The sequence below is a fragment of the Pristiophorus japonicus genome, chromosome 14, assembly GCF_044704955.1.
Source record: "Pristiophorus japonicus isolate sPriJap1 chromosome 14, sPriJap1.hap1, whole genome shotgun sequence".
NCBI lineage: Eukaryota > Metazoa > Chordata > Chondrichthyes > Pristiophoridae > Pristiophorus > Pristiophorus japonicus.
In genome coordinates, this window is record NC_091990.1 from 163,180,018 (window position 1) to 163,203,276 (window position 23,259).

The window sequence follows — 23,259 nt, forward strand, 5'->3', positions numbered from 1 at the left end:
GCGCCTCCTCTCCCCCCCCCCCCCCCCCCCCCCGCGGGAAAGAACGGGCGTCTCAGGCTGACTGCAGAATTCTCTGTGCCTGAAGCACTTTCACACAGGTAGGAAGATGGTTTATTTAATCTTTTCTTTGCTTATAAATGTTTATTCAGGTTGGGTTTATTTGTATAATATTTGTAGAAGTATAAATAAGGATTTATTATAGAATTTAATGAGTTCCCTTCCCCCCTCCACCTCGTTCTGGACGCCTAATTTGTAACCTGCGCCTGATTTTTTAATGTGTAGAACAGGTTTTTTCAGTTCTACAAAAATCTTCACTTGCTCCATTCTACTTTAGTTTGGAGTACGTTTTCACTGTGGAAACTTTGAAATCAGGCGTCAGTGGCCGGACACGCCCCCTTTTGAAGAAAAAATTCTGTTCCAAAGTAGAACTGTTCTACCTGACTAGAACTGCAGAAAAAAAAATGTGGAGAATTGCGATTTCTAAGATAGTCCGTTCTCCACCAGTTGCTCCTAAAAATCAGGCGCAAATCATGTGGAAACTTGGGCCCATAATGTCTAGTTAACCAACTGTCAGCCCAGAGGTGCAAAACTTTATTGGATCAACCTCACCAAACACTAAAACACTCCACAAAGTCAGGCTCAAATTCAACAGCAGTTGTCCTTTTTTCAGTGAGTCTCTCTGTGGGTTCAGTGGGTAAGGGCTGTGCTGATTCCGCGATGATTTACTAGGTAAAGGCACCAATCCTAGGCGTGTGCTGATTCCCTGATGGTTTACTGGATAAAAGCACCGATACCAGGTCCGTGCTGATTCCTCAGTAGTTCTGAAATACAAAATTATAAAATGGAACATATTTATAACATCATAATACTAATAAATAAGCTGTCCAAACTAAAAGTAAGGTGTCAGTAAATTTGAGCTGTTTTGAAAGTGGAACCAATTAAACATTTGACATTCTGTAGTGTTCTTTTAGCGATCTGGTAGACACCAATCATATTCCATGGGCATTTGGCACATACTGAAGGTCTGCACATGGAAAAACAATCGGAGGGACCCATCCCAGAGTTGAATACTCTAAAAGAACAGGCGGTGATGTGCATTGGTTACCATCACCATAGAAAGATGTAGCACTTCCATAAAGATAATTTATAATTATCTGACATCACATAAAACAACATGAAGAAATCACCCTACTTTATTTCCATCCCAAAGCACTTGACATACAATGAACTAGGTTGAAATGAATGAATTGTTGTGTATAAGCAAACAAACGGCAATGAGATGAATGACCAGTTAATTGTTTTTTGGTAGTGTTCATTGAAGAAATATGTAGTGCCCAGTTCCTGAGGAACTCTGTGCTCTGCTTGGAATCTATAATGTCCGCCTGAATCATTAGTCTGCCTGCTACGATGATTCAGGCGGACATTAATGGATAAAACTGCATAAAGGAATGGAAAACAGCAGGCATTCATAAAACACGTTCTATTTATGTTTACTTGGATATTGAACTATGGGTGTGGTGTTGAAGGGAAGTAACACTAAAATCACTAACTTGAGGGCTCTTGATCTTTGTTTTACAGAGTGTGTGAGCTCAGGACACTGGTAGCTTTGACAGACCGAGAAGGAGGGAAACTAGTCCAGTCTCAGAACAAAGTAAGCATTGATCAGCAGGTTTCTCAGTGTGGTAGTGCCTTATGAGTCCTGAGACTAACTGGTTGGTTGGATTCTCAAGTATATTATAGTTTTGTACTGATTTAACATTGGGCTAAAAATGTAACTTCATCCCAAAAAGGTGATAGTGGTATAACAGATCTTTGCACGGATCCCCTTTATCAGGGCTTTGATACAACACAAGTTACTTCTGCCTCTCCTTTGTTATATGACTCACTCCAATAATATGTGATAGAAACATAGAAAATAGGTGCAGTAGTAGGCCATTCGGCCCTTCGGCCCTTCGAGCCTGCACCACTATTCAGTATGATCATGGCTGATCATACAACTTCAGTACCCCATTCCTGCTTTCTCTCCATACCCCTTGATCCCTTTAGCCTTGAGGGCCACATCTAACTCCCTTTTGAATATATCTAACGAACTGGCCCCAACAACTTTCTGTGGTAGAGCATTCCACATGCCCACAACTCTGAGTAAAGAAGTTTCTCCTCATCTCGGTCCTAATTGGCTTACCCCTTATCCTTAGACTGTGACCCCTGGTTCTGGATTTCCCCAACATCGGGAACATTCTTCCTGCATCTAACCTGTCCAATCCCATCAGAACTTTATTTGTTTCACTGAGATCCCCTCTCATTCTTCTAAATTCCATTGAATACAAGCCTAGTCGATCCAGTCTTTCTTCATATGTTAGTCCTGTCATCCCAGGAATCAGTCTGGTGAACCTTCGCTGCACTCCCTCAATAGCAAGAATGTCCTTCGTCAGATTAGGAGACCAAAATTGTACATAATATTCAAGGTGTGGCCTTATCAAGGCCCTGTACAACTGTAGTAAGACCTCCCCGCTCCTGTACTCAAATCCTCGTGCTATGAAGGCCAACATGCCATTTGCCTTCTTCACCGCATGCTGCACCTGCATGCCAACCTTCAATGACTGATGTACCATGACACCCAGGTCTCGTTGCACCTCCCCTTTTACCAATCTGTCACCATTCAGATAATAATCAGCCCTCCTGTTTTTACCACCAAAGTGGATAACCTCACATTTATCCACATTATACTGCATCTGCCATGTATTTGCCCACTCACCTAACCTGTCCAAGTCACCCTGCAGCCTCTTAGCATCCTCCTCACAGCTCACATTGCCACCCAGATTAGTGTCATCTGCAAACTTGGAGATATTACATTCAATTCCTTCATCTAAATCATTGATGTATATTGTATACAGCACTGAACCTTGCGGTACCCCACTAGTCACTGCCTGCCATTCTGAAAAGGACCCGTTTATTCCGACTCTCTGCTTCCTGTCTGCCAACCAGTTCTCTATCCGTGTCAGTACATTACCCCAATACCATGTGCTTTAATTTTGCACAATAATCTCTTATGTGGGACCTTGTCAAAATCCTTTTGAAAGTCTAAATACACCACATCCACGGCTCCCCCTTGTCCACTACTAGTTACATCCACAAAAAATTCTAGAAGATTTGTCAAGCATGATTTCCCTTTAATAAATCTATGCTGACTTGAACTGATTGTTAGGGTGAATGTACCCTCCAAGAATCACTCGTCACTCAGGGTCGGTCCCTACATCAAAACGGTTTATTATGCCGGCGGGGAGATGAGGCAACTGGTGGGTCCAGGTACGTCTCTCCACCGAACAAAGGATTTCATGGATTTTTATATGTTTTACAACAGTTTACTACAGTTACATCAGCTCATTTCGGCTGGACACTATCCAATCATATTGATTGTAGATTACATATAGATTCAATTAGACCAATAGATAGAGTTAGTCGCTAAACGTAAAGTGGCTCATGTGTTGCTTGCTGAGAGATGTGTGTTGCTAGGAATTACTCATGTATCTTGTAACATGGCCCAGGCCCCTCTTATCTTACTGTCCTTGGGTGCTGTCTTTGGATAGCCTCCTTATCTTAGTCCTGTTACAGAGTCTTATTGTCCTAACATGAACCAGAACATCTTGTCTGAGGCCTGGCTGATTAGAGACATCTGCAAAGCTTGCTTGTTATTCCTGTGTGTGGGAAACAACAGTTATCAGTTTCCAGGAATGTGGTCTCTTTCAGCTAGCAGAAACCCCTTGAGGCTTTGAGACATCACGGGCAGCCATTTTTATAATATTAGAGTTACATATTTAGTTCCAACCTTATGCTACAGGTGCCGTTGCCCTAGGGGAAAATCTTTCCGCTATAACACCGATCCTGTCACTGCTTTCCAAATGCGCTGCTATTACATCTTTAATAATTGATTCCAACATTTTCTCCACCACTGATGTCAGGCTAACCGGTCTATAATTCCCTGTTTTCTCTCTTCCCTCCTTTTTTAAGAAGTGTTGTTACATTAGCTACCCTCCAGTCCATAGGAACTGATCCAGAGTCTATAGAATGTTGAAAAATGACCACCAATGCATCCACTATTTCTAGGGCCACTTCCTTAAGTACTCTGGGACGCAAACTATCAGGCCCAGGGAATTTATCAGCCTTCAATCCCATCAATTTCCCGAACACAATTTCCTGACTAAGAAGGATTTCCTTTAGTTCCTCCTTCTCTCTAGACCCTCGTTCCCCTAGTATTTCCAGAAGGCTATTTGTGTCTTCCTTAGTGAAGACAGAACCAAAGTATTTGTTCAATTGGTCTGCCATTTCTTTGTTCCTAATTATGACTTCACCTGATTCTGACTGTAAGGGACCTACATTTGTCTTCACTGATCTTTTTCTCCATGTATCTGTAGAAGCTTTTGCAGTCAGTTTTTATGTTCCCTGCAAGCTTACTCTCGTATTCTATTTTCTCCCTCTGAATTAAACCCTTTGACCTCCGCTGCTGAATTCTAAATTTCTCCCAGTCCTCAGATTTGCTGCTTTTTGGTCACTTTATATGTCTCTTCCTTGGATTTAACACTATCCCTAATTTCCCTTGTAAGCCACGGTTGAGTCACCTTCCCCGTTTTATTTATTTACGCCAGACAGGGATGTACAATTGTTGAAGTTCATCCATGTGATCTTTAAATGTCTGCTATTGCCTATCCACCGTCAACCCTTTAAGTATCATTCGCCAGTCTATCCTAGCCAATTCACGTCTCATACTGTCGAAGTTACCTTTCCTTAAGTTTAAGGACTCTAGTCTCTGTTAACTGTGTCACTTTCCATCTTAAAACTAATGCGTATAAGGTGGCCAAGCTTTGTGGGAAAGTAGAAGATTGGGAAAATTTTAAACGACAGCAAAGAATGACTAAGAAAGCAATAAAGAAAGGAAAGATAGATTACGAAAGTAAACTTGCGCAAAACATTAAAACAGATAGTAAAAGCTTTTACCGATATATAAAACGGAAAAGAGTGACTAAAGTAAATGTTGTTCCCTTAGAAGATGAGAAGGGGGATTTAATAATGGGAAATGTGGAAATGGCTGAGACCTTAAACAATTATTTTGCTTCCGTCTTCACAGTGAAAGACACAAAAACCATGCCAAAAATTGCTGGTCACAGGAATGTGGGAAGGGAGGACCTTGAGATAATCACTATCACTAGGGGGGTAGTGCTGGACAGGCTAATGGGACTGAAGGTAGACAAGTCCCCTGGTCCTGATGAAATGCATCCCAGGGTATTAAAAGAGATGGCGGAAGTTATAGCAGATGCATTCGTTATAATCTACCAAAATTCTCTGGACTCTGGGGAGGTACCAGCGGGTTGGAAAGCAGCTAATGTAACGCCTCTGTTTAAAAAAGGGGGCAGACAAAAGGCAGGTAACTATAGGCCGTTTAGTTTAACATCTGTAGTGGGGAAAATGCTTGAAGTTATCATTAAGGAAGAAATAGCGGGACATCTAGATAGGAATAGTGCAATCAAGCAGACGTAACATGGATTCATGAAGGGGAAATCATGTTTAACTAATTTACTGGAATTCTTTGAAGATATAACAACATTGGTGGATAGAGGTGTACCGATGGATATGGTGTATTTAGATTTTCAAAAGGCATTCGATAAGGTCCCACACAAGGTTACTGCAGAAGATAAAGGTACGCGGTGTCAGAGGAAATGTATTAGCATGGATCGAGAATTGGCTGGCTAACAGAAAGCATCGAGAGTCGGGATAAATGGGTCCTTTTCGGGTTGGAAATCGGTGGTTAGTGGTGTGCCACAGGGATCGGTGCTGGGACCACAACTGTTTACAATATACATAGATGACCTGGAAGAGGGGACAGAGTGTAGTGTAACAAAATTTGCAGATGACACAAAGATTAGTGGGAAAGCAGGTTGTGTCGAGGACACAGAGAGGCTGCAAAGAGACTTAGATAGGTTAGGCGAATGGGCTAAGGTTTGGCAGATGGAATACAATGTCGGAAAATGTGAGGTCATCCACCTTGGGGGAAAAAAACAGTAAAAGGGAATATTATTTGAATGGGGAGAAATTAAAACATGCTGCGGTGCAGAGGGACCTGGGGGTCCTTGTGCATGAATCCCAAAAAGTTAGTTTGCAGGTGCAGCAGGTAATCAGGAAAGCGAATGGAATGTTGGCCTTCATTGCGAGAGGGATGGAGTACAAAAGCAGGGAGGTCCTGCTGCAACTGTACAGGTTATTGGTGAGGCTGCACCTGGAGTACTGCGTGCAGTTTTGGTCACCTTACTTAAGGAAGGATATACTAGCTTTGGAGGGGGTACAGTGACGATTCCAGAAATGAGGGGGTTACCTTATGATAGATTTGAGTAGACTGGGTCTTTACTCGTTGGAGTTCAGAAGGATGAGGGGTGATCTTATAGAAACATTTAAAATAATGAAAGGGATAGACAAGATAGAGGCAGAGAGGTTGTTTCCACTGGTCGGGGAGACTAGAACTAGGGGGCACAGCTTCAAAATACGGGGGATCCAATTTAAAACCGAGTTGAGAAGGAATTTCTTCTCCCAGAGGGTTGTGAATCTGTGGAATTCTCTGCCCAAGGAAGCAGTTGAGGCTAGTTCATTGAATGTATTCAAATCACAGATAGATAGATTTTTAACCAATAAGGGAATTAAGGGTTATGGGGACCGGGCTGGTCAGTGGAGCTGAGTCCACGGCCAGATCAGCCATGATCTTGTTGAATGGCGGAGCAGGCTCGAGGGGCTAGATGGCCTACTCCTGTTCCTAATTCTTATGTTCTTAATGAAGAATTCTACCATATTATGGTCACTCTTCCCCAAGGGGTCTCGCACAACAAGATTGCTAATTAATCCTCTCATTACATAATGGAATGGCCAGCTCTCTAGTTGGTTCCTCGACACATTGGCCTAGAAAACCATCCCTTATATAGTCCAGGAAATCCTCCTCCACCGTATTGCTACCAGTTTGGTTAACCCAATCTATATGTAGATTAAAGTCATCCAAGATAACTGCTGTACCTTTATTGCATGCACCCCTAATTTCCTGTTTGATGCCATCCCCAACCTCACTATGACTGTTTGGTGGTCTGTATACAACTCCCACTAACGTTTTCTGCCCTTTGGTGTTCCGCAGCTCTACCCTTACAGATTCCACCTCATCCACGCTAATGTCCTTCCTTACTATTGCGTTAATCTCCTCTTTAACCAGCAACGCTACCCCACCTCCTTTTCCTATCTGTCTATCTTTCCTAAATATTGAATATCCTTGGATGTTGAGTTCCCAGCCTTGGTCACCCTGGAGCCATGTCTCTGTAATCCCAATTACATCATATCCGTTTACCGCTATCTGCGCAGTTAATTCATCCACCTTATTACGAATGCACCTCGCATTGAGACACAGAGTCTTCAGGCTTGTTTTTTTAAATACTCTTTGTCCTTTTAGAATTACGCTGTAATGTGGCCCTCTTTGATCTTTGTCTTTGATTTTTCTGCCCCCCACTTTTACTTTTCTTCTTTCTACCTTTTACTTCTGACCTCATTTTACTTCCCTCTGACTCCCTGCATAGATTTAACGGGGAATTATAGACCGGTTATCCTGACATCGGTGATGGAGAAAATGTTGGAATCAATTATTAAAGTTGAAAAAGCAGCGCATTTGGAAAGCAGTGACAGGATCGGTCCAAGTCAGCATGGATTTATGAAAGGGAAATCATGTTTGACAAATCTTCTAGAATTTTTTGAGTATGTAACTAGTAGAATGGACAAGGGAGAACCAGTGGATGTGGTGTATTTGGACTTTCAAAAGACTTTTGACAAGGTCCCACACAAGAGATTGGTGTGCAAAATTAAAGCACATGGTATTGGGAGTAATGTATTGACGTGGATAGAGAACTGGTTGGCTGACAGGAAGCAGAGAGTCGGAATAAACGGGTCCTTTTCAGAATGGCAGGCAGTGACCAGTGGGGTGCCGCAGGGTTCAGTGTTGGGTTCCCCAGCTATTTACAATATACATCAATGATTTAGATGAAAGAATTGAAGGTAATATCTCCAAGTTTGCAGATGACACTAAGCTGGGTGGCGGTGTGAGCTGTGAGGAGGATGCTAAGAGGCTGCAGGGTGACTTGGACAGGTTAGGTATGTGGGCAAATGCATGGCAGATGCAGTATAATGTGGATAAATGTGAGGTTATCCACTTTGGTGGCAAAAACAGGAAGACAGAATATTATCTGAATGGTGACAGATTAGGAAAAGGGGAGGTGCAACGAAACCTGGGTGTCATGGTACATCAGTCATTGAAGTTTGGCATGCAGGTACAGCAGGCGGTGAAGAAGGCAAATGGCATGTTGACCTTCATAGCTAGAGGATTTGAGTATAGGAGCCGGGAGGTCTTACTGCAGTTGTACAGAGCCTTAGTGAGGCCACACCTGGAATATTGTGTTCAGTTTTGGTCCCCTAATCTGAGGAAGGACATTCTTGCTATTGAGGGAGTACAGCGAAGGTTAACCAGACTGATTCCCAGGATGGCAAGATGAGGAGAGACTGGATCAACTGGGCTTGTATCCACTGGAGTTTAGAATAATGAGAGGGGATCTCATAGAAACATAGAAAATTCTGACAGGTTAGCGGCAGGAAGAATGTTCCCGATGTTGGGGAGTTCCAGAACCAGGGGTCACAGTCTAAGGGTAAGGAGTAAGCCATTTAGGATGAGATGAGAAGAAACTTCTTTACTTAGTTAACCTGTGGAATTCTCTACTGCAGAAAGTTGTTGAGGTCAGTTTAGATACATTCAGAAGGGAGTTAGATGTGGCCCTTACAGCCAAAGGGATCAAGGGATATGGAGAGAAAGCAGGAAAGGGGTACTGAGGTGAATGATCAGCCATGATCTTACTGAATGGTGGTGCAGGCTCAAAGGGCCGAATGGCCTGCTCCTGCATCTAATTTCTATGTTTCTTTGTTTCCCATCCCCTTGTCCTATTAGTTTATCAAATTGTCAGGAGTCCCCTGTATTCTACGGATCTGGAGGATGTATTGTGGAGTAGGACCATTTACACACATTAAACCATCAGTTAGCATTGGCTGGAATACTCTTTGGAAAACGTGACAAATGTGACATATTTTATATTGTCTGAATCACAGTTTCCCTATTTATTCAATATGTAAATTGCAGCTTGTTACTTATTTTCCACCGGAATATCAGTTATATTTTACATAATTTTCATTAACAGACATAAATTCTCAGCTGTTAAAGAAAATAAAAACTATTGTTAAACAGTTGGTTTAGGCAGCAGTAAATTAAGCAGAAAGCCAGTGATGTATCCCCCATGATCAATTTTCAAATGGTCTTTCTCTGTACAAAGAATACACGACAAAAATAGACCGTGCAGTACAGTGTCTTTTGACATTTACGTTACAACCTCCAGTTTATAATTTCTGGTCTGTAGGTCCATCCACAGGAACCAGGACAGCCAGTTTCATGCTAACCCAGAAACCTGGTTTATAAGTTGCCTTTAAAAGTATTGATTATGGACTTTGCCAGCATGAATCATTGTCTGTAAAACATTATTGTAATCTCAGTTGAACACTGTAGCCAGACAGCAGCTGAGGTAAATGGGGGCCTGTGGTTAGACTGGAGGCCAACGTAAGGGGGCCCTGCAGTTAGAAGAAAGGCTGAGGAAAGCAGGGGGTGGGGGCTTGCAGTTAAACAGGAGTCTGAGATCAAAGGGTTTTCTCAGACAGTACCAAATCTTAGAAGAATATAGTTGTTAGAATAGCTGGTACATGCTGCTTTATTATCCATTACAGAAGGATATTGATAAAGGCAGCGTAGTAGGCAGCTTTACCAACATCTCGGCCAAGAAAGGATCCTAATAGAAAAAGGTAGAGATGACTGAGTGAGTTAGGCACTCGCCCTTCACCTCTGGGACTTGGACTGAAATGTAGCCTAGATTTATGGGATGAAAGTGTTCTATATCTACTGGCAATAAGGATTGTCTGTAAAATGAATTTGGTCAGTCTAAATCTGGGTCTTAGTCCATAATACAAGAACGTTTCTAATGTTGTACTAATTTTGAAAAATTTATTCACGGGATGTCGCTGGCTAGGCCAGCATTGATTGCCCATCCTTAATTGCCCGTGAGAAGGTGGTGGTGAGCCGCTGCAGTCCATGTGGTGAAGATGCTCCCACATTGCTTTTAGGGAGGGAGTTCCAGGTTTTTGACCCAGTGGCGATGAAGGAACGGCGATATATTTCCAAGTCAAGATGGTGTGTGATTTGGAGGGGAACTTGGAGGTGATGGTGTTCCTATGCGCCTGCTGCCCTTGTCCTTCTAGGTGGTAGAGGTCGCGGGTTTGGGAGGTGCTGCCGAAGAAGCCTTGGCTGTTGCTGCAGTGCATCTTGTAGATGGTACACACTGCAGCCATGGTACGTCGGTGGTGGAGGGAGTGAATGTTGAAGGTGGGGACGGGGTGCCAATTAAGCGGACTGCTTTGTCCTGGATGGTGTTGGATTTCTCGAGTGTTGTTGGAGCTGCACTCATCCAGGCAAGTGGAGAGTATTCCATCATGTTCCTCACTTGTGCCATGTATATGGTGGAAATGCTTTGGGGAGTCCGGAGGTGAGACACTAGCTGCAGAATACCCAGCCTCTGACCTGCTCTTGTAGCCACAGTATTTATGTGGCTGGTCCAGTTAAGTTTCTGGTCAGTGGTGACCCCAAGATGTTGATGGGTCGGGGATTTGGTGATGGTAACCCCATTGAATATCAATTGCCAATTTCACTCAGGATGGCTGGTGTAGGAAATGAAAAAAAAAATCACATTGGTGTAATGGAGGATGGGCATAGCACATCCACTTGTTTAATACCTGATCCTAAAGTGCTTGAGAGACAGTGGCCGCCAAGATGGAAAGTTTTCCATTCCCAGCACTGATGACCCCTGCTTTGATGAGCACAAACGAAATGTGCTTAAAAGAAAAGTAGCGAAAGTACAGTGGTGCTGGAAGCTATAATGGCAGCACTGCCCACAAGTAGAAATGCTTTCACTGCATTTCATGTTCCCTGAATTCCAACAAGGTGAACTGCAGCTGATTTATAGAAGCCAAAGCAGATTTGGGGCAAAGCTAAATAGTTGTGTTTATGGCAAGTCTCAAATGGGGATCATCATCATAAACCTTAATGTTCGCACTCCGGTTAGAAGTTCAGTCTCCAAGAAATAACCTCCATCTGATTACTCGCAGCATTTTACCATAAAAGGTACAGTTGGACTAACTTGGTGGCTAAGTGTGTAAAGAATCCTGCCCCACCCCCACACACAGTATGCTACTGGGCTACAAAGACTAGGAACTCTGGGTTCCATCCCTGGTTTGTGCAAAGCTTGCAGTCCCAGCTGGAGTGGCACTGGAACCCGACAATTGTCATTCCTCCATCCCCATGGTCAAATAGCCTAATGATAACTGTATGAAAATTCGTGACTAGGAAGATGTATGAGAGGACAATTGGTGTTTGTAGAACCGAGTCTCCTGTAAAAATCATCACGTTCAGAAAATAAGGGGGGAAGCAATTGGGTAGGGGAACTTTAATGATGCTATTATGGTTTTGGTTTCCACAGTCAGAGTTAGTTAATTCATTTTTCATTAGTACATGAGCCTGCAAATATCTTTTTACTCATCAACCTATGCCATTTTTTTTTAAACATAGTTAGTTAATGTGCACTGCTGAACTGACCCACCTGGCTGAACAGAATCACTCGTGTTCAATTGAAACCACTTATTAATATTAAACTATTCGCCGCAGTTATTATTGAGGAATTTTGATCACAGTTATGATATTTCTCAGTGAAGTGTTCCGACAAAAACAACATTTACAAGCTAGTCTGGATGAGTAACTTTAACAATGAATTACCAGTTTGTTGAGTTCATATTTTAATGTTGATGTCTCATTCGTACACTGAGTTTTATTGTATTACAAAATACAGGTCGAAACTCCCTTATCCGGAACCATCCCTCGTTCAGAACCATTCCCAGTCACTGGGTGGCACATGCGCAGACCTTCAACATGAACAAATTGAAGTCCTCCCTCACTGCCGACCCCCGCGATCGCTGGTCTGACCCCACGATCCACCGCTCCCCCACCCCGATCCCTCTGCCACACTCCCAGCCCCAAGCCAGCCAGCCCGATATCCCCTTGTTCAGTACCTGTACCATCCAATTTAACGTGACCACCCCTCGTCCGGAAAAATCCCTTATCCCGAACAGGCCCGGTCTCGAGGGTTCTGGATAAGGGAGGTTCAATCTGTAGTGGGTTCCCAATGTATACAATTAACCAGGTACGGAAGAAACCTCAGAAAATGCTGGAAATACTCAGCAAGTCAGGCATTATCTGTGGACAGAGAAACAGAGGTAACCTTTTAGATCAATGACCTTTCGTCAGGACTGCAGAACTGACTGCATTGTACTATCACTGTTTAAGGGTTGATGATACTTTGATTTAATATGTCACCACTATTACAATATTTTTAATACATGTAAAGTATGTTGCTTTGCAAAAAGTTTGCGTGTGCTTAAAGTCCCTTGATCTACTGAGCTTTGTACTGTACTACAATACTTTGCTGTTTTCTTACCAGGCTGTGAGCTCCCTGGACATCTGGAAGCGTCTGTTTGCTGCAGTGCCTTCTGAAGAAGACGCTTCATTATTGCAATAAAATGGCCGACGGAGAGACCAACATGGTTTCCACAGATCTTTTGCTTCTAAAAGACCCTGATCATGAAACCAGGTTACCCAGTGATGCAGTATCACTCAGTGACACTGACTCGGAGACTAATCTGCAGTCATTTAATTCCTTGTCACCTCTTAGTGAATCTGATCCAGACTCCTGGTCCCCTGATGACTCGCCTGTTGATGGGGTTGAACCCCAGTGTGACTACATGTCAGATCATTCTCTATCGACTGTTGGAAACAGCCCTCCATCACAATTGTTTCAGCTACGGGGAACTAGTTCTGGCTTCTCTTTTCGTAGTCAGAATATATTCAGTGGTTTGGAGAATGCAGTAAAGTTTGATGCATCTCAACCCAAGGACAACAGCATAATTGACGGAGAATTCAAGCGTCCGCCAAATCCAGCTCCTCAGAGAAAGGTGACAGGGGGGTCTCCTCCAGGAAACCAGAGCAGTTATCCTTTAAAGAGAAAAGTTATCGGAGAGCCTCCCAGAGGAAAGCAGAGCAACGTCTCGTGTAAAAAAGCACAGTCTGTCCCAGACTATCTTCTGCATCCAGAACGCTGGACCAAGTACAGCCTGGAGGATGTTCCTGAAACCAGCAATAAGAAGAATACAGCAGTGGCGTTCGAGTTCATGGAGAGCTTGAAGAAACAGAGAAAAGAAAAGTCTACAGTGGACCTGGATGAAAGCTTCACTTCCTGTTTCAATCAAGAGTCTGACGATGTCGCTGGTAAAATCCTATTCACCAAGCCATCGAAACCAGCAGGCAGCATGGCAGATTGTGTCGACAGGACAGAACAGGAAGGTCATGGCAGTAAGCCTAATGTGGTCAGGAAGATAGCAAAGAGAGAAGAACTGAATCCAGAGGATCCTGGGCAGGTGGACCTGACACACCTAGATTACGGTGAAGTCAAGGAAGTGGAGGATGCGAAAGCATGGTGGCACGATAAAGATACAGAGGAGCCGGACAAGGATAGGAAACACATGACTACAGGGGAGAAGATGCACGAGTCAGTGGTATTTCATAGTGGAAGAAAGAGGAATCGAAAAAATATTCGAGTGAAACTGGATAAAGACAGTGAAGATGATTGATGGCTAGGTAGTTCGATCCCAAGGCCACTGATGTTTTTAAATGGATTATTTCAAAATCAATCTTTAGCTGTATCTGACGTCTACGGGGGCTGTCTCATTTTGTGTAGTGATCTATAAAACAGGAGATTTCTAGGACAGCTGCAATTACTTTGTACAGCTACCTGGATGCCTGTGTTTAACACTTTGCCGTTAAATATATTAATTTGAGGGGGGGGGCGGGGGGGGGACAAGATGGGGTGGAGAAAAGAAGTTTAGTGTCTCTGATGTAGTTAAAGTTTGTGACAGTAAGGAGAAAAATGGGGATAGATCCTGAACTGTAGTGAAGGTAAAATGTACACCATTAATAAAGACCTTTTGTTATCCTTTAAATACCGTGTCTTGTGTTTATAAATATGAAATGTAATTTATAAACCCCTAGGCTAAAATTGCGGGAAGAGACTACATGAGATTAAATAGTAGGACACTTAAGTGTAGAGGAACAAAGAGAGTGCATGGTCACAGATTCCTGAAGGTAGCAGGTCAGGTAGATAAGGTGGTTAAGAGGCATACGGAATACTTGTATTCTATGCCTCGGCTAATAAAGACAAGAGCAGGGATGTTATGTTTGAACTGAAGAGAACTTTAGTTAGGCCACAGCTACAGTTCTGGTCACCACATTACAAGAAAGATGTGATTGCACTAGAGAGAGTACAGAGGAGATTTACGAGGATGTTGCCTGGACTGGAGAATTTTAGCTATGAGGAAAGATTGGACGGGCTGGGTTTGTTTTCTTTGGAACAAAGGAGGAGGAGGGAAAACCTTAGAGGTGTATAAAATTATGGGGGGCCTCGATAGGAGTGGATAGGGTGAACCTATTTCCCTTAGCAGAGGGGTCAATAACCAGGGGGCATAGATTTAAAGTAATTGATAAGAGGTTTAGAGGGGATTTGAGGGGACATTTCTTCACCCAGAGGATGGTGGGGGTCTGGAACTCACTGCCTGAAAGGGTGGTAGAGGCAGAAACTCTCACCACATTTAAAAAGTACATGGATGTGCACTTGAAGTGCCGTTACCTACAGGGCTACGGACCTAGAGCTGGAATGTAGGATTAGGCTGGATAGCTCTTTGTTGGCTGGCATGGATACGATGGGCCGAATGGCCTCCTCAGTTCTGTAAATTTCTATGATTCTAGATCATATTTAGTAACATTCAGGAGTTGAGTTGGCTTACAGGAAATCCTATAAATTCAAGTGTGTCATCCATTTGGGGGGAAGAACAAGGTGTAGGGGTTTTTCCTTCTACTGTTGCTTGTGACCGGACGCAACCTTCAGACTATGGTGATTTGAGTTGCTATCAACAGTGGACCCCTTTTCTGCTTATACCCAATTACAGCTTAGTGATATGTTTGATACCACCAATATGTCTGAGGCTGCTTATAGCCAACCTTGACGTTTTGAGGCGTCCTGCACCCCTATCTGGTTCTGACCTCAGAATTTAGGTGGATAATGAGCTTCCCACAATAAAACACTCAGAGATGCAAAAGACAAGAAATGTTCCTGGAAAAGTCAGGTAAGTCCTACTTTATTAAAACCCAGGTGAGCGTTTAAACAAGGTTAAGTTGCTAAAGACAACACAAAACTAATACACACATAATAAAATTAGTGCGAGCCCCCAAAGGGTGGACCAAGTGAAATACAAGGTCGACGCACTGGCTTGTTAAACCTTTTTATTTCCTTAGTTCAAAGTGGTTCATGGGAGGAACGGACACAACGAAATTCTACACAAGTTTAAAATCCTTATACCCACTCTATCACCCACCCCCTCCTTTACACCTAACTAGCCTAAGCTGACAGTTGGGAGAAGACTCCAGGGTGATACTCACAGTTTCCTTGGACGGGTATAGTGGGCCCCACCTTAAATTGGATTTGCTCCAGTTATCCTCGGAGGTTGTATGGGCTCGCAGTTGTGTTTCTTTTCGGCCGGGTGAGTTGTCGGTGTGGACTGGGGTGAATGTTGCCTCCCCCGGTCACCTCGGTCGTCAGTGGGCCTCGGAGCGCGGTCCTGGTGTGCGGCTCGGTTGCTTAGGGCATGGTTGGGCCCCCCCCCCCCCCCCCCCCCCCACTTTTTCTCTTCCTTGGTTTTCGGTTGCTGGTTCAGTCTCGGTCCGCTGGTGGCAGTGGTCTTTGGCCGCTCCGAAGTTCTTTAGCCTGGGTCGTTCTTTTGCGAGGCTGAGTCCCTCTCTCTTCCTTCGAGGTGTCGTCAGGTCCCCTTGTCTGTGTTTTTCAAGTGCTGCCAGCTCTCACCTTTTATACCCGGTTCGGTTCCGGCCTTTTCCGCGCCCAAACTGAATCAATGTCTCATTGTTTGAGTCGAGGTGGGGATGAGGTGTTAAGGTAAAGCATTGTTTCTTGTGCACCTCGGTGTCTGATAGTCTGGCTGGCTATTGTGTCAGGGTCAGGTTGCACCGAGGTGTTGGCCTTTCCTATTGTCTTTATGTACATGGGTAATGGTCCTTTCTCCTTGATTAGATCCAGGTAAGCTGTCCTTTACAAAATGGGCCGGGTATCCTTATTGGTCGAGGATTTTCCTGGCCTGGCTCGATTCACTGATTGGCAGGCCCAGGATGCACTTTCCCGGGATTAGCTTGCTTCTCAGCCTGCCTGTGGCCCCTCAATTCACATAGTGTCAGGCCACAGACATCCTTCCCAGCCTGCCTTTCTGCCTGCAGCTTGCCTTGGCCAAAGTTCGATTAAAAGGGTGTATGGGATGATCCCATGCTCTTTCCTTGTTACTGGGTGCCTTTTTTTTTTGTAGCACTAGATTTTCGACCCTTACAAGGCAACGGGATTATGGTAAATTTTATTCTTGACCCAGTCTGACGACCGTTATTTAGAAAATGTAAATATTCTAATTGCTATCAACAAAACGCGTGATAATTGGAGGCAATTTACTTCACCATTTAACTCTGAAAATTTGAACTCAAAATAAGGAAAGACACTGTTTGGCTCATTAAATGTCACTGATGCATCCTGGAATTTTGGGTACATTACATATGCTCAGACTGCACATCTGTCACCAGGTAAGAGTCAGAATTCTGGACAAAACTATTCAGTTCAAGCCCAGGCATCCGTACAAACGAAAGGCATTTCAATGGATAAATTCCATCATGTTATTGTAACTAAAATAGGACTTCCAATGCTGGCTGGAGGCATTCGAGAGATCTGATCACATGACACCTGCAATTATTACCGCATTTACATTAGAGGTAGTTGAGTTATCTTTGCGTGTGGTTTTGTGCCAGCTGCTGTTGTGCAAGAAGATCAGGGAACCAGGAGACCACCCGCGAGCAGATGACACAGAACGGCTGGGAAGAGGGGAAATGGAGGGCAGGGGAACAATTCGGAGGAGGAAACGCAGGAGGAACTTTGATTCCACCAATAATTAACAGTATTACTATTAGTTATTGCTGCATTTTGTGAGCTAAGAACTTGCATATATATAGTGCCTATAGTTCTCAGGCCGTCCCAAAGTGCGTTACAGCCAATGAAATATTTTGTTTAATTATAGTCACTGTTGTAATGTAGGAAACGCTACAGCCAAATTGCACACAGCAAGCTCCCACAAACAGCAATGTGAGAATGACCAAATGATGTTTTTTTTTGTGATGTTGATTGAGGGATAAATATTGGCCAGGACACCAGGGATAACTCCAGCTCTTTTTTGAAATAACGTCATGGGATCTTTTACCCCACCCGAGAGCAGACGGCCTCAGTTTAACATCTCATCTGAAGGACGGCACCTCTAACAGTGCAGCATTCCCTCAGTACTGCACTGGGAGTGTCAGCCCAGATTTTTTGCTCAAGTCTCTGGTGTGGGACTTGAACCCACAACCGTTTTGCTCGGAGGCAAGGGTGCTGCCCACTGAGCCACAACCGACAGTCCAGTTTTACTGGTAAAATTCAAATTTCCTTCATCGCCAACAGTCACATAACTCACTGATAGTCTGTGTAACTGGTAGGTCTAATCGCCCCAATATCCTACAATCCACTGATACCCTGAAACTACAGCTAAAATACCCCTGCACTGCACAAGGTCTGGTCCAGTCAATCCCCAGGTTTCACTCACCCTTACTGGCTGCTGCTACTCTCGGCTTTGCAAAAAATATTGATCCCCCCACGTCCAACCCATTTTCCGGTCTCCCTCTCTGCGCCACCCCCGGCTCAAGTCCCAGTTCCCCCGGCCTCCAGTCTCCCTCTCTATCCCAATCCCTTTCTCTTCCCCCAAACCCTCCGTCTCCCTCATTCCATAAACCCCCCCACCCCCTTTCCCCAACCTCCAGTCCCCACCGGTTCCCAAACCAAATGCACCGCTTTTCAAGGGTAAAGAGAAATGCAGCGCCTTGTGTCTTTACACTTTCTGAATGTAACGCTACATGTGCAAATTCAATTTGAAACCCTGGCAAGGGATACTTCAAAAAAAGGAACTACTACATGGTTTATGAGGGAAGGAGGAGAACCTGTGCAAATCAAATTAAGTGTCGGGCAAGGCAGTGATTCATTTCGAACAATTCCTTGTGTCTAGAGAAAAGATTGTATTGCTAACAGTCTGCCCTCTTCCCATCCGCAGCAGTTCCATCACTGCTGTAACTGCTCCTGACTTGTGCAGACGGCAGCTCCCTCCAATACAAACCTCTGGATCTTCGGAAGTGCAGCAGGCACAGCAGTGGTGGTGGTGGTAGTGAAAGGCAGCTTCACCGTTTTAAAAACCTCAGCCTGGCGACCTTTGAATCTCCATCTAAATAAAAGAACATGCAACAAAAGGTAGATATTCTCTGAACAAACTCTTCTCTGTTGCCAGCGGCAGTGGTCGGGTGATGAACCACTGATTTCGGGAGATGCCTGCCTAAAATGGGAGCATTGGGAACCCTACCACTGGAAAATAGTAGATGGTAGGCTGAAGGAGAGGAGAGATGAAGGGTAGGCGAAAGAAAATGGGGAAGACAATAGTAACTCATAAGGGCGATACTGTATTGCATCCTCTATCACCTTTTGCAGTTATTGGCCAATGAGGCAGTGAAATTAATCAGAAGACAAGGGCCTAAGTGAGGCCTGTTGTTTAAGCAGTGGCTGGTAATTAGAGCCCAGTGGCTGCTGAGCACATGTGCTCTAGCCTGCTTAGCCAGTATTTGGTTGAACAAGCCAATACATATCCTGCAGAACCGGTTTGACTGGTTAGCTTGTCGAATCCATGTAGGAGATCAAGTAGCAACAATTAATCAGAGCATCTGATGGAAGGGTGCCTGAGAATTAATGATCAGAAAATACTCAGCAACAAATAAAACTACAACAAAAGAATCAAAAAGGAATAAATTGACCAAAATAGGCTGGTTGTGCAGGCTATTAAAACCTGTCCTTTCATCCCTTCACATAGTCCTGTGTGGTATTAACAGGCTGAGATTCACCCAGTCTTCAGCTCCCTGAGCCATCCTTATGTGGCCACCCATGTATACAGGCCAAGATAATTGGACCTGGGTATGTCCAAGTAGGCTATAACAGAACTGTGTGGACTCCTGCAACCAGACCTAGACCTAGAAACCACTTCCATGAACATGCTATGTTAGTAGCTGTTAAAGTGACTGCCTTGGATCCTTCCAAGCAACAGCAGGAGATTTCAATTAGATTTTACAACCTGCAGTGGAGTTAGATTGTGCAGGTGACAGATGCTTTGTTTACACAGGCCAATGATTTCATAGATTTCCGAGCGACACAAGAGCAATCCAGTTTTACTGACTGACTGGATTATTCAGTCAATGCACTATTGGTAGCAGACGTCAGTATCACCTCCTTCATGAACAGAATTGAGTTCTGACCATAATTACAGAATAAAACACATTAATGTCCATTGGCCTAGTAGTTGTCATAATTCTGTTATTTCAAGGATCAGGAAGACTTGTGGCTGCTGGGAACTAAGGTCATCTACTGGAGCCTTGGCTCATAACGCATTTAAGACATCCATATGAAAAGACTTAAAGATGCAGTGAGGCACACACAGCTACTTGGATCTAGGTGGAGCAGATCATTGGGCTGTGTAATAGATTGACTGGTCAGGAGAAATCTTACAGATATCTGACTAAATATATATTAAAGCCTGCCTATACTGTAACATCCAATGCAAAAGTCAAATAGGCACAACTGCCATTGTCCGCAGCCATCGGAATCCATTAATTCAATAATATTCCTCCCGACTATCTTACTGTGTTTCATCCTAACTAATGTCACAACATTAGAATGCCAGGAACAAATTTACTTTACTACCCTCTGGAAAGGTTGTGTTTATTCAGGGAAGCTGGGTGATACCCTGAGACACACTATCTGTCATTCACCTGCTGCTGGGCACTCCCTCAACTTGGCCAAACTGGTAAACAGCACTGATGCGTGGAAACCCTACAGTGTGGGGTCACCAAATTTTGCGAGAGTGAAATCTTGAAGGTCTGGAGCAAAATAATATAATATTTTATCACCACCAAACATTCCGAAAAAGATGCAGAGCAGTTTATTTTCCCACTCCATATGTAAATCCCTACATTTCCTTATAGTTCATACATGCCAGGTCAACTTTTGACAATAAGTCTAAAATGATATGATTCAATAGTTTCAATTTATTTTACTTTAACAACTGGCTCCACAAAAACAACTCTTACAATTATAACTAAGGACGCTGATACTGGCAAGGCTCCCTTCCTTTCCGTGTAACACTCTGCTTCCCTTCGGTTTCTTTCTCTCCCCTTCATTCCATTTGTCTTTCGCACTCTTCCCTTCTCTTCAATCTCTTCTATTCTACCTTTTCCACGGGGGATTCATGAGGTCTGCATTGAGGAGCAGGAGTGTGCCCCACACTTGCTCGCCTTACTGAGGTGGCACTTAGAAGCACAAGGATTAAGTAGACAACATATCTTACGTTATCACTAATGAAAGCACATATTGATGCAGGGACTTAAATATGGAGTCAGAAAATAAACTGCTCACATCTTTTTCGGAATGTTTGGTGATGATTTGTTAACTAGAAGAAACACATAAATGTTGGTATTGGGTGTCAAATGTAGAATTCGAAGTGACGGGTGGAAATTGGTGAGAGTACAATACAGAGAACAGTTCATGCAAGAGCTCTAATGCTGTATTTAACTGAAAGTTCTGTCAGTTAATCTTTCACATACCAACCTGCCTCACTGTGTATTAGACTCAGTCAATCTTCCTGCCAAAGTTGCTAGCCTACCTTCCACCAATGGCTATGCTTGTGATGAATCTAGTTTGTCAGCTACAATTTGGTGTCAGCCTCACTGCTGAACTGGGGATAGCAAAGCCAGATGGCATGCCTCGGTTGGATAGCAGAGTTTCTGGGTCGACTGCGGGTGGGTGCCAGACACACAAGCTGTAAGTACAGCTGCAGGAACTCCTCTTTCACCTCGAAATCCAAGACAGCCGTCATTTGCAAGTCCAATGTTGGCAACTGGTAGCAACAAGAATGCTGTTGCTGGGGGTGTGCACCAAAGGAATGCTGAATTTCAGAAAACAAGCAGCAAGCAGCTGAAAAACAAAATACACTAGCAATAAGACATTCAGGCAACCTAGCTTGAAGTAGTGCTCTTTTGTGGTGAGCAATATGGATGTTTCCCAGTGCATGAGGAGCTCAGTACAAAAGACCACACCGATTTTAGTAGGATGGACAGATGTAGAAACATGTAAAGTAGTTCATTTTAGAACTAAGAATAGGGAAAGGAAATATAAAATGGCAAGATTTAAAATGAAGTGAAGGAGCAGAGGGGCTTGGTATGGAGGTACACAGGTGACAATGCAACTAGATATGGCTGTAAATAAGACAAATGAAATCCTTGGTTTTGTATTTAGAGGCATAGAATACAAAACCAAAGAGGTAATATTGCACTTGTACAAGATCTTAGTTAAGCTGCAGATGGAGTATTATGTATAGTTTGGGCACTCTAGTATAGGAAGGATATAAAAGCAATGGAAGGAAGGGCCACAACATTTAATAGTTAATCAATTATCAAGGATGAGAAGTTACAATTCTGAAGAAACACTGGAGAAGTTAGGGCTTTTTTCACTAGAACGGAAGGGATTAAGAAGTGATCTGATAACCATTCATAACCTTGAAGATCTTTATGAGAAAGGTAAATAGTGATATTGTTTCCACTGGTTTCCCAATCTCCTATGGCCAGGTTACCGCACTATCCTCCTCCTCGCTGTTGAAAATGAACTTACCTTAATGGGGCCAATAAGCCCGCCTAGCGCATTACCCGGCCCAATGAGGTGGAGCGGGTCTGGTGTCGCCATTCATGATGCGTTTTCAGCCGGGATTTTAAAAGGGACCAAGGCCATAATTACATTTGAAGTTTCATCCAACACAGTGCTGTCAGTGCACCACAGCATTGGAGTGCTGCAAACACTGACAATGACTGCACAGAGGCAGCGACTGCACCCAGGTTCTCTGATAACTTGCTCCATATGCTTATGAAGGGAGTCAGAGGACACAGGGAGATCCTCTTCCCTGCCGATGACAGGAGACCAAGATAGCCTGGTTGCACGCAGGGATGTGGTCAGGAGGACCTAGGGCAGTGCCGCAAACTTTTCAATGATCTCATTAGATCAGGAAACATGAGCACAAAGCCACACTCAACTGTATCCTGCTGTGCCTCTCAGCACATCCTCATCACTCTGCCTTCCCGACCCTACTCCTGTACACCTTTACACCAACTTACCATCCCTCTCGATTGACATTATCACATCCCCATCTCACTGGCCACACCCTCATCCTAGTGCAATCATACCAACTAATTACATAACAAACAAGGATAGCCATTTGGGGGTTTTAATCCAATGTTTAAGTTCCTGTTGATGTGGTGTCAAACATAATCTTTATTTTCAACACTTTCCGGTCTTGGACAGATTTGTATGCACCTTTGGAAGTAGCTTAATGAGTTGCAGTGAATGGTGAGACATAATGGTAACCACCCCCACCCCCCCCCCCCTGCAATGATGGTAAGCGTTAAAGGAATGGCTTGGGCATTATAGGGTGTTGGCGTGAGGTGATGCCAACCTGGCGCATCATGTGGTAGCCATATGGGTGTACAGTGTAAAATTAACTAAATCTGGCCATGATGAGGCGATCCTTGGCAACAATGTGCTCGGGTACTGATGCCCTCTGACCTGGGCAGCATCAGCTGCTTGCGGAGAAGGTTGGTGGTGTTGTTGGTGTTGCTGGTGTTGGGGCTGATCGTAGTCTGATTCTGAGGACCAAGGTGAGACAGTATCAACGGCACCCATGTTGATGGAATAGATGGCAAGTGAAATACAGATGACAGAAACATAATGGCAATAATGCAGAGAGTTCTTCCAATGAGGTAACACTGGATGGCGACTTTACTAGAAA

The 23,259-nt window shown here is 43.8% G+C and overlaps 1 protein-coding gene across 3 annotated transcripts in view; it reads left to right on the top strand.

Annotated features, from left to right (window-relative positions):
* tssc4 (tumor suppressing subtransferable candidate 4) overlaps positions 1 to 14,205 on the top strand; it is a 34,700-nt gene extending 20,495 nt beyond the window's left edge. For all 3 annotated transcript variants that reach the window (XM_070899761.1, XM_070899759.1, XM_070899760.1), the window contains exons 2-3: positions 1,579 to 1,651; positions 12,651 to 14,205. In XM_070899761.1, the coding sequence (XP_070755862.1) occupies positions 12,730 to 13,836 (1,107 nt within the window). In that variant the 5' untranslated portion in view covers positions 1,579 to 1,651; positions 12,651 to 12,729 and the 3' untranslated portion in view covers positions 13,837 to 14,205. The remainder of the gene's footprint in view (positions 1 to 1,578; positions 1,652 to 12,650) is intronic.
* Positions 14,206 to 23,259: the final 9,054 nt, after the last annotated feature.